The 12,881-nt window shown below is 36.9% G+C and overlaps 1 protein-coding gene across 1 annotated transcript in view; it reads right to left on the bottom strand.

Moving 5' to 3' along the window:
* The window catches only part of PLPPR4 (phospholipid phosphatase related 4), a 42,834-nt gene that overhangs the window by 13,719 nt on the left and 16,234 nt on the right, over positions 1–12,881 (bottom strand). Inside the window, exon 2 of the mRNA XM_006732821.3 lies at positions 5,822–6,007. Coding sequence (XP_006732884.1) covers positions 5,822–6,007 — 186 coding nt within the window. The remainder of the gene's footprint in view (positions 1–5,821; positions 6,008–12,881) is intronic.

Genomic DNA, 12,881 nt, shown 5'->3' with positions numbered 1-12,881 from the left:
GGTGGCTCAGTCGTTAAGCGTCTGCCTTCGGCTCAGGTCATGATCCCAGGGTCCTGGGATCGAGCCCCGCATCGGGCTCCCTGCTCCGCGGGAAGCCTGCTTCTCCCTCTCCCACTCCCCCTGCTTGTGTTCCCTCTCTCGCTGTGTCTCTCTCTCTCTGTCAAATAAATAAATAAAATCTTTAAAAAAAAAAAAAAGATTCTCCCTCTCTCTCTGACCCTCCTCACCCCACGCTTTCTCTCTCTCTCTCAAAAAAAAAAAAAAAAGGGTTTACAATGGACAGAGAGCCATACTGTAGTATCAGAAGGATTAACATGTTAGATGAAGATGTTAAGATAAAGAAAAGTGTATTTGCTGTAGGATTCTAAGACATAGGACATCAAGAAATGGACCCAATACATTTAGGCATCATTTCCTTCAAGAAGTTTTCTTTGAAACACCCTACATCACCCTAAATTGAATTATGTCTCCTTCTTTGTGGCTTCCTTAGCACCTCATCCTTCCTTTTTAGCATAGCTTGGTTAAAAGACACCTCAATTGTTCATTTGTTTGTCTCTCACTAGACTATAACCCCCTGAGGGAAGAGCCATTTCTTATTTACCTTTTATTCTCACTGTCTAGCACAATGGTTGGCATTGTGGGATTTGCATTTGTTACCTTCACTGTGGGATGCTTATTGGCTAATTACCCTGGGTATTCAGGCCGTTAGTTATGCTGTACAAGAGAAGCAGGATTTGAAATTATGAGTTTTATTTATGTAAAAAAATTTCAAATATTTAAGATTATCATGTTTAAGAGATTATTGTGAAATGCGACATTGACTTCTAGAAATGTGTGGAGCTGAGAAGAGTCAAATTACAGGAGATACTGGCAGTCTCTTAGATACAAGTGATGATGCCACTTTAAAGGTCATAGTCATGATAAGGGGCTCAAACAAATTTCCCAAGGGAAACTTCCCAGTTCTCACTAGCTTAGCATTTGTTTTATGAAGTATTTAAAATTATAGTTTTTTTTTTTAAACTAATGACAGTAAGCCTACGACCTTCTGTTTTGAGTGTTCAATCTGCTATATTTAATTCTGTAGGTATTATGGTATGTGTATAATTATAAAGAATCTTAATTTGTATAAAAAATAATTTTCTTAATGGAATTCTACCAATAACCACACATGTGTGAAAATCGTGTGGCATATATGATAAATATCCTGAAGATCAATTGTATAGAAATCATCAAAAGGTGGGGTTTTTTTTTCCAAATCATTGAACAGGGAGTTAATTATTTATACTTCTTGAAAAATATCATCCTACATGATCACTTTAAGTTAGACACAGAAACACAATAGGTCCTATATTCTGCATAGATAGATGTGACATGATATACCACCCACATAGAATAAGATAATGGTTATCTCAAATTCATCATTTCAAGAAAATTAACCACTCATCCTTGAAATGCACTGTTGTATGGTTAAAGATATTGATTTCATCCTCACTTCCTCAAAAATAATTCTGTGAATAATTTTTTCTCCTCTTTTCAATTATATATGTAATGATTCACATTTTGTCCATGAATGCTAAATTATATAAGAATTTATTTGTGTAGTGCCATTAGGGAAATGTGTCTTATCATACAACACAATAGTCATGATCTCAAATGACCTTGAGATTTCAGGAGTTTTATTTTAGTTTTTTAATATGCTCAAAACTCATATGTCAAGAGAGTGCTTTAATACTATTTGGCTTGATTATAGATAGAGGTTTCTTGTCATTATTTTGACATCACCCAACTGTCCTCTCTAAGAAACACATCAATTTTCTCCTCACACTTCTATTCATTTAACCTTGATCTACATGTCACTGCATGAATTTTCAAAGTGGTTCAATTTTGTCCAAAGATGGAATTCTCCTCAGGGGGAGGGGAGATGTTTCCTGATGTATTTCTAAATGCGCCTGCTCGTTTCCTCATTCTGAATGGCATGCTGGGTGTGCTAAAATACGGTTTCAGAGTTTAGGCTTTGACAATAAAATTATTTGTTGCTTTTGTCATTTGTAAATAGAAAACAATTTCTGAAAAGGATCTTTTCACAATATTCTGTTTAATCTGTATACAGGCCAAAAAAGAATTTTTTTTTTTTTTTTGCTTATTGAATATCATGGGCAGGTTTTTGGAAGAGATTCTGAAGTGGCTCGGGTTCAGGGGAGACACAGTGACAAATATATTTCTTTTTATTAATCATATGGGCACTGCCCTAGGAATAGCCACCACAGGGAGAAGTCACAATCAAAAAGTCTTTGTTGGGGCGCCTGGATGACTCAGTCCATTAAGTGTCTGCCTTTGGCTCAAGTCATGATCCTGGAGTCCTAGAATGGAGCTCTGCATCGGGCTCCCTGATCAGTGGGAGTCTACCCCTCCCCTCCTCTGCCCCTCCCCTCAGCTCATGCTCTCTTTTGCTCTCTCTCTCACTCTTTCAAATAAATAAATAAAATCTTAAAAAAAGTGTTTGTTTTGAAAACAGCAAAAGAGAATAACAAAAAGTATAATATTTATCATAGTATCTTCAGTGTTTAAATTTGCAGTGAATGTCTTTTGGAAACCCTAATACATTTAATGTTGTACATTTTGATTGTCATAAAGATAAGGTTACTGTCTAGGAACTATAATCAAATTCCAATAGAATCCTCTTATAAAGTTAGATATACTTATTCTTTAATAAAATGTAATAGAAGTTTACTTCCAGCAAAGAGAAAGTATACATTATTTCTGTTCATATAGATTACATGAAGATTTATGATATCCTGTGTTGTTTTCCCTGAGACACAATCTCCAAAGGACTGAACAAAATGCTTGTTTCATTATTACTTTAGAGTAAAGGAAAAGTGAGTATTAAGGATGAAATTTTCCAATTTAAGGGCAATTTCAGAGACATAAGAAAATGTATTTCACAGACCTGAAAGGAATTTTTACAGTTTCTGGTACAACATCACGAAGACAGGTTATATTTTTAAAATGTCTCTCAAAGCATTTAAAAAAATCTGAAAAGCAAACACTAAGTGATTTATATTTAAAGGCCTGTATCAAAAATCAGTTGATCTTCTTTTGTTCATGTAAAGATTCTTTTAAAAAATATTGCTGACATGAGGCCTTTTGTTTTACTTGCTCTTCTCTCAGATGAGTGGGTGAATACAGTGCTTCTCCTCACAGAAGTGGCCTTTGTTTTTTTTTTAAATTTTTATTTAAATATAATTTACTTAACATACAGTATATCATTAGTTTCAGGGGTAGAATTTAGTGATTCGTCAGTTGCATATAACACCCAGTGCTCATTACATCAAGTGCCCTCATTAATGTCCATCAGAACTGGGCTTTAAAAACCCGTTCCAAAGGAAGGATTCCTCTTGTTTCCCCTCCTCCGTCACCACCCCATTTTGTAACAGGTTTATGCTACCATATAGATAAAAAGAAAACAGCAACCTTGAAAGTTGGCAATTAGAGTCTACTTGTTATTTTTCACCTTCAGGAACAGAGGAGAAGGAGATTAGAGTAGTAACTATGTAGTAAGATTAGAGACAGAATTATGGATCTGGAACAAGAAGACTATAGACCCCATAAGACCAATGTTGAGAAAATGAATGTTTTGGGAGAAGTCCTTAAAGATAGAGGAGAAAATGAAACTGGAAAGAAATCTAGAAGAAGTATGATATATGTTTGGAGAGAAAGGTGTGAAAGCAGTATTTGATGTGAGCAAAATCAAGATTTGTTTTACCACTGAGTTGGTTATCCAGAGCTACGAACCCATTGTGGAAGAGAAAAACCACTGACTTCCTGGAGTATTGTGGAGCTCTAAGTGATATGGAGGAACTTAGGGACCCCAGAATATAAATATTTCCCTAGTCTGCCTCTTGTTCTATTAAGAGGCATGCAGCCACTATGGGGGCCCTGTGGAGACCCCGAGATTTCGTGGGCCCTTTGTAGGAGGAATTGGCACTGGGCTCCTGAGGTCCAACTTGGTGAGAGGTAGCCATGGCAGATTTGCCCCGTCATTTCTCAAGGCTCAAGAAAGCAAGCTTTGGCCTGGAAGCCCCGGAAAACCTCCCTAACTGGCATATTGAGAATTTATTAAGGAAATGAAGGATTCACAGATGCAGGAACACAGCGATGAGACCAAGGTCATTGTCCCCAGGATGTGTAACAGTGTCAGCAAAGGGATTGATGTGAAGTAAACGGTGTCAGCAACAAGTGCCACAATTAGACTTGCTTTCCTAACAACTTAATAAAATACCCTAGGGAAGAAAGGCTTCTGGACATATAAAAAACAAATTATTTAAATGATTAAATATCAAACATAGTCTTGTGTTAAATAACACAACATGTTCAACATGAACATTTGTACAGAATTTTATTTATTTTATTTCAAGTATTCTATTACAATCAATTTGGGGGTTACACCCCAACTAGGAGAAATGCTTTCTGGTGTAACAGTTTAAAGCATACACTCTTTTTGCTCTTGTCAAATGACTGATGATATGGGTTTTTTAATAAGTCATTAGAGAAATGACAGGAAAATGCTGTTATTCTGAGCAACACTGCACTTTAAATATCTTTTATTAGAGTCTCAGCTATTTCCAAGCACATCATTAATAGTTCCAATCACCCTGGAGTTAACTGGAGTTCAAATAACTCATTAATTTACAAAGGATTTTGAGACCTTTTAAGTATGATAAAGTTGTATGGAATATTAAGTTCTATTTTACCTCCTGAAAATGTTTTGTATGATTTATTTAGAGTGTAAACATACGCTGTAATTATTTAATGCAGGGGAAATTTTGAAAAAATAAATTCATAGCTACATAAAAGTATAAACTTTGGAAGGCTTATGTATAGACTTTTCTAAAATTGCTGATGTGCTGAACCAGAATTGGCCGATTCATTAGGGAATCTTGTAAAAACTCCATTCAAATACAGCTTTTCATTTAATAACCACTTCCTCTGACATTCATGAGCATGATAAAAGCGAACTAAGAGCTCCTACTGGTAGAAATAAATATTATTAACCTTGAAATATGTTTCTTGCCCCTTATGTGGGATTCTGGGCGCAGAAGAGATGGTGGAAAGGCTTGTCCAGTCTTACTATTAATGGATTAATGAAAATGTGTTTATTCATAATGTGTAAGTTAGCAAACTAAAAATAACTATGTTTTAAATTCAACTCCAGTAGGTTAGGGCATTTCTTTATAGTATATATTTAAAAATACAAATGCCTGTTTTGCATCTATTTTATTTTTGTGTGTGCACGCATGCGTGAACCAACGTGCCAGGAATGTGAGTTGTGCTCTTTTTACCTTATAATTGTTGGTGCTCAGTGCTCATAATCAATAAAAAATGCTAATCCAGTACAAAATGAAACTGTAAATGATATCAACATGCTTTTTGAGAAGAAAGTTCTTGGCTATATAATTAATTTGTTTTTCCCTTCCAGCTTTCCAGACTTCAGATACCATATCAACACATTAATTAGGAAGTATATCAGAAATGTCATACTAGCTATTCAAGGGGAATTATGCAGTTACAAACATTTTTTTAGAATGATTTTGTAAAACTGAACATTAGAGACCCATCAATTTTGCAATTATACAATCTTAACTTTTAATGCCAGTAATTTTCAACTATTAAGTCACATGACATTTTCAAAATATCTCAAAGACATGATCTGTTCCAAGATGTCGAGTTCACTTTTTGTTTGTTTTTAACCCATTTGTTACACACTTGTGGTCATTCTTAGTTTTTTGGGGACTGGCAAACATAATTTGGGGGCAATTCTTACCGTAATTGCAGGTCCAGCAAAAGCCAAGCTTAGCAACATGAGGAATGGAATTGCCTCCTGGGTTGGCTCAATATACGGCATGCTAAGACTCCGGTCATAGCAGCTAAATCCAGAGTGCACAGGTTTGAAGACATCCGTGAGTTCAAGGAAATACAGGCTAACCACCGATGATGCCAATATAGGCAACTGAGAAGGAAGGACATAGAAGAGCAATTCATTATGGTGCACGGCTCACACATAGGACCAGTGCGTCTTTAAGAGGAAACAAATGGCGGGGCGCCTGGGTGGCTCAGTTGGTTAGGCGACTGCCTTCGGCTCAGGTCACGATCCTGGAGTCCCGGGATCGAGTCCCGCATCGGGCTCCCTGCTCAGCGGGGAGCCTGCTTCTCCCTCTGACCCTCCCCCCTCTCATGTACTCTCGCTCTCTCAAATAAATAAATAAATTTATAAAGAAAAAAAAAAAGAGGAAACAAATGGCTATTTCCCCTTCTCTCACCACTCTCTTCCAATCTCAGACTTAAAACCTTTCATAAATGCTATGGTTTCTGCTTTCAGAACATCTAATTCACCTACCTCTGTCACCAGCCTGCTATGAGCCCATGTCTTGTCCCTCACCTTTGCTCTCAGATCACCTCCTAACTGGTGTTGTACTTTCAAGTCTTCTCTCCCCACCCCACCTATCCTTTTTCCACCCAGCAAACCAAGGGGTCTTTGGAAAATATTTTTGATCATATCCCTCCCTATCTTAACCACTATAGTGCTTTCCATTCTACCTGAATAATATCCAAATGTCACATCATGGAGTATAAATTTCTGCATGAACTGGCTCTTGTTTCAGTTTCTTACATCTTCTTGTACAGTGTTTATACAACTCCCCAGCCTCCTTCCCACTATCATCTAATTGGTTTCCACACTTTTCCTAAACAGTCACATTCATTTCTACTTAGTATCCTTTGCGTTTGCCGTTTCTTCTTCTTTTTGTGCTCTTCCTCTGGCTCTTTGTATAAACTGGCTTCTTTTCATCATTTAATGATGACTTCCTGTCATCAGGTCTCCCAGCAACCAGACAAGGCAACATGGGCCCTTCCCAGTGCCACCGGGCCTAGTGGGAAGTCAAAGGTCAAAGGCAGAAGGACTAGACAAGATGGTGAGGCCCACAGGAAAACAAAAGCTGGGAGTCAGAGTTCAAAATCCATGGTCCCCAAGGGCAAGAATGGTGCTGCTTTTCCAGCCAAAACAAAGAAGACAGTTGCCCTAAAGAAGTCGTTGACCATGTGGCCAAGGAGAGGCCCAAAGCCAAGGCCACTGTTCCTCCTAGGGGTGGCGAGTCTAAGATGGTGCGTGAACCCCTGGTCAGGAAGACAGAGGCCCCCAAGGGCTCGAGGAGGCTGGGCATGCCCACCAATGCCTCATCATCCAAACTGACCAGTAGGAAGGCAGAGGCTGAAAGCTAGAGCTGGGGTGGAGACATGGAGATCCTGCCTGAGCTTTTATTCCCCAATAAACCATCACTCCATTTAGTTCATTGTAAAGTATTTATCAATAAAGGCTTTTTTTCCCCTCACACACACACACACAAAGGTAGCCCTTGATCCATCCTTCCCTCTCTGCCCTTATCATCTTGCTTGATTTTCTTCATGGCATCGATCATTAACCAAAATTACCTTGTCAGTTTAATACTTCACCTGTTTATTTTTCATCACCCTCTCTCCGTCTCCCACTGAAATACATGCTCCATGAAGTCAGAGTCTATCAGTGATATTTATTTATTGCTGAGTCAGGGCATAGAATTGTTCCTGGCACATGATGGGCATGTAGTACATCTTTTAATAATTTAATACTGCAATAAATACTTGTTGATAAATAACTGATTGAGTAAGTTAATAACTAGACTAGAGTTATCAGATTTAGCAATGAAAATACAGGTCACCCAGTGAGATTATAATTTCAGATAAGCAATGAGCAATTATTAGTGTAAGTATGTCCCATGCAGTTATTTGGAGGATACTTATGCTAAAAATTATTTATGGTTTATCTGAAATTGTAATTTCACTGGACGTCCTTTAGTTTGTCTGGTTAAACCTAAATTACACATTTACCTTTGAGACTTTGTATTATGGATTCAATTATTTATTCACTCAACCTACAATATGCCAGGTACCATGTGGATGCTAGCTATAATATGGTTGAACAGGACATGGGCTTGGCCAGCAAGGATCATAAGATAATGAGACACCTACTCTCAACTTAAGAGAAAATACTGCATGTACATTGATGGTAGACCTTTCAGAATTTGAAAATTCAGATTAAATCACACATATATTAAGAATTGTTTAGCTTAAGGCTTTGTTACTTTTAGAGGATACAAGATTTAGTTGACTAAACAGAGCAGATTTTTGATGAAGACATTATTGACCATCCGTGATATCTGGTTGTTCAGTTAAAAAAATAAATTTACAAAACAGCATTATGCCTTCTATTCCCAAGGGTGTTTTTATAATGAGGTGAGAATTAGGTTTATTAGAAAAACTAATTATGTATAGAGATTAATCTGGCATTGTCCTCCTGTTTTTCAGATTGATGTTTTTCAATAGAACAAAAAGTACATCAAAACACTCACATTTCTCTCATTAGAACCCATGATCATTTGATCACTCCAAATATCTGATCATTTCTCCCCACCACCCCTCTCTCCTGTAATACACAACTAGGAGCTTTCGGGCTCAACCAGTAAGGTACCACTTCATGCTGCATGTGCGTGTTTGAGATTTTTCACTCAAATCCACTTAAATATATTTTACTTTTAATTTAACAAATAATGCATATAGCCCTTATTATGTGCCATCAGTTTTCTATCTTAGAAACCTTAAATAATTTTATTAATTCATTTTTAACTCATTTAACTTAAGACTTTTTATTATGATATGCACATAGGTGCTACTATTATCCTTGTTTTGCAGGTGGATAAGCCCAGTCTCCTCTAGTAAGTGGCAGAGGTAGATTTTGAGCCCATGAATTGTAGCTCCAAAGTCTTATTTATTAACCACTATTCTATGCCTTTTTTTTTCTTCAAAAATGGGATTAGAGTTTTAGGGTAATGAAATACAACTAGCATCAGTTAATGGGGGGGTGCTGTTTAGCTTAAAGTTCTGTTTAACTAAGGGTTTCTATTTGCAAATCTTTAGATAAAAATAATGTATCACTTTAGCATAAATAGACATTATCGTAAAAGTACTGTCTCCATAAAGTCAGTAAAAGTTTTCCCTCCATTAATGTGAATGTTAAGTATTTCACTTTTTTTTATTATGTTATGTTAATCACCATACATTACATCATTAGTTTTTGATAAGTATTTCACTTTTAAACCAGATTTGATGGCCCATCTTCTTTCCTCTTTCCCATGCCTTTAGTTCATATTTTAGGTCTTAGAAAGATATTTTGTAAATGGGAGTCATATCCGAGACCCTTGATGCCCACGGAAATGACATTTGTGATCATCTCAGTTTAAGATACTAATGCTCCAGTAAAGTGAGTTTGATGTCTTCTGCAGAAAGGTGAACAAAATTTAATCAACATGACCAATCTGAAAATTAAGCAAATCTTCCTTAGTAAAGACATTACTTGCCATTGAATTTTGTGGATGATTACTTTAGAATCTGCTTAACTGTACCAATGAAGATGCAGCCGTGAAATGAAAGTTCTATTCCTATATTGTACGTGTGTCTATGTATTTACATGTAGGTACATGTGTATGTGTAAACAGGGAGGGACACTCTGAATTCAACATACTGTAGTCCAACCAGTGGGGTCATATAGTTTTCAAGGGAGGTCCTAATATCAGCTCTTCCACTCACTACCACCAGTGTGACCTTGGAAATGTTTTCCTTAAATCTTGTCTTCTTATCTATGAAATAGGTACATTGACAGTACGTACCTATCATCACAGGCAGTTGAAAGGATTAAATGAACTATTGCAAGTAATTTCCAACAATACCTAGAATGAAGAATAGCTTATAAATGTTATTATTATTATTGTTGTTGTTGTAACTATTAATAATACTATACTTGTCAAATGTCCCCTTTTTCATAATTCTTTATATGGTAATCCTTTTTGAGAGTAATTTCCTCACTCTTAATTCCCTAGCACTTCTTTTTAGGAATTTTTTTTTTTTTTTATTTGAGAGAGAGAGCATGTGCAAGCGAGAGAAAGATAGAGTACATACAACCAAGTGGGGATGTGCAGAGGGAGAGGGAGAAGCAAGCTCCCCGCTGACCAGGGAGCCCAACGATGCAGGGCTCGATCCCAGGACCCTGAGATCATGACCTGAGCTGAAGGCAGACGCTTAATGGACTGAGCCACCCCTGGGCCCCTCTTTTTAGGAAATTTTTATATACTGTTCTTTATTATAGTTATCTGCTATAAGTTAGCTGGAGCTTTTGCTCTGCTTCCCAAATGAAAATCTCCTTAAAGTGGGGGCCTAATCTTACTCATTTCTACACTTCCACTAATATTATACATCAGAGTGGCTTCCAAAATATATGCATATATATGAATATAATAAATTAATTTTTTGAGTGAAAATAATTTCCTTCAGTAATGTTATGTACCTTAATCATTTCAGACATCAGCCTGCTTTCAAGATTTTCCCAGTGACACCAGTTTTCTACCCATGTATTAATAGCTATTACAGTTCTATAGAAACATGGTTCAAGACCCTCATCTGTTTTCAAAATAATGGCCATATTTTTCTTCCTTTTGGTGTTGGTTTCTCTGGATTTTTAAAAAAATCTTTTATCCTTTGCATTCTACTTCAGTTTGTTTTTAAGAAATAGTGATTTGGGGATGCCTGGGTGGATCAGGCGGTTAAGCATCTGCCTTTGGCTCGGGTCATGATCCTAGGGTCCTGGGATCAAGTCCTGAATCCGGCTCCTTGCTCGGCGGGGAGCCTGCCTCTCTCTTTCCCACTGCTCCCCCTGCTTGTGTGCTCTCTCTCTCTCTGACAAATAAATAAATATCTTTTTTTTAAAGATTTTTTTTATTATTTATTCATTTGAGACACAGAGATACAGAGAGAGAGAAAGAGAGAGAGAGAAAGCATGAGCAAGGAAAGAGGCAGAGGGAGAGGGAGAAGCAGGCTCCCCGCTGAGCCAGGAGCCCGATGTGGGGCTCGATCCCAGGACCCCAGGATCATGACCCAAGCCGAAGGCAGACGCCTAACCATCTGAGCAACCCAGGCGCCCCAATAAATAAATATCTTAAAAAAAAAGGAATAGTGATTTGAACAAAATATTTATAATATTTGAGGAAAAAGTAATTTTATACATTGTTGTCCTATATTGTATTTTACTACCAGATAACATAATAAATTAAATTACAATGCTTCCTTCTAACACACTTATCTTCAGAGGTATCTTTCATCTTTTGAAATACTCATCAACAAATGGAAGAATTTTAACAGATGGTATGTACTAATTTGGGTACAAATATAGAATTGATATATATACAAAATAAAATCGCACAGACATCTTTTGATTGCATTTAAAATGAGATTTTAAAAGAGATTTTAAAAGATCCATATAGGCAGGCATTAGGAATTTTATTCTCTAGTTATTTTGTAGCCAAGAAAAAAGTATGAACTTGCTATTTTTATGCAACGATACAGAGGAGGGAAATTACCTGAAGATTAGGAAAATTTTTTTTCTTTTTTAAAAAAAGAGATTGATTCTTATAATTACCATCTGCTAAGGAACTTGTGAGTAAAAATAATAGAAGCAATCTTTAAGAGATGATTACAACAGTTTTAGAGGACAAGGCAAACAAAAGAAATGCGATTCAAAAGATTACATTTGCTAGATAATATTGATTTTTTGAGGCCTATTTAAAAAAAACAAATCGACGGTATGTATCAATTTTAGCAAAACATTTTATGGAATCTATCATGACATTTTATCTAGGTCAGATAACTTACTTGCTTTTAGCATGTTGATAATAAAAACAAGCTTTCCTTCTCATTTGGGAGCGTCTACTTTGCTCTTGGCCTAGAGTAATACAGGTCAGTTCCATTCTTTTCCTTTTTCATGGCCATCATGAATGTAGAGTCTTATGAAATCCTCTTAAACTGGTGGGAACATAGTCGCAAAGAGCCAATTAATGTATATAATATTAATACTTCTTTATTTATTTATTCAACAAATATCTCCTGAGAGCCTGCTAGCGTTAGGCTTGGGAATATAGATGGAATAAACCAAAGTCCTTGTTCTCATGAAGATTTCGTTCTCGCTGAGGAAGGCAGATAACAATTTAAAAATTATAATATGAGAAAGAACATAGACTCTAAAGAAGATAAAAGAGAAGGCTGTGGTAACTGAGCGCCTGGATTGTTCTTTTAGATCAGGAAAGGCCTACCTAAGTAGGTGTCATTTAAGCAAAAACTTCACAGGGCAAGAAAGAACTAACCATCTAAAAACCAGGTAAAAGGCAGACTCAAAAGGGAGAAGTGACAGAAGAAGTCAGAAAGGTGGATTTGGGGCCAAGCTTTGCAGAGAATTGAAGGCTGTGGCCGGAGTTAATATTTTATGCAAAGTACGTTTGGAAACGCTCTGGAGAATTTAAGCAGAGGTATAATATGACTTGAAATATATTTTACAGACATCACTCTGGCTGTTGGGTTGAGGATGAATTGTGGGGAGTCAAAAGTAGAAGCAGAGTGAAAATTTAGAAGGCTCTCCAAAACTCAGCAAAAACTTGCTGCCTACTACGTAGTGTGCACCTGACACTTCTCTGCGAGTGAGGAAGACCTTGGTCAACAACAGAAAACTCTCCACATCCAAGGAGCTTCCATACTAGTGGATGTGCCGCATCCATGGCAGCAAGACGATCACAGGTGCAGTACTGGAGATGTAGAGAAGTTGCCAAATCCAGATACGATTTTGGAGACAGAAATGACAGGACTTATTGATAGTCTGGTCCCTGAAGGAAAAAGAATCAAGGCTGATTTCGAGGATCCAAGGCTTGAGCAATCAGGTCAGAGACATCATTTATTGGAAGAGGGAAGGTTGG

This window comes from Leptonychotes weddellii, chromosome 4 (assembly GCF_054177405.1).
Source record: "Leptonychotes weddellii isolate Sample4059 chromosome 4, ASM5417740v2, whole genome shotgun sequence".
Lineage (NCBI taxonomy): Eukaryota > Metazoa > Chordata > Mammalia > Carnivora > Phocidae > Leptonychotes > Leptonychotes weddellii.
Note: the sequence above shows the minus strand (reverse complement) of the source record. Positions and strands in the feature narration are given on the sequence as shown.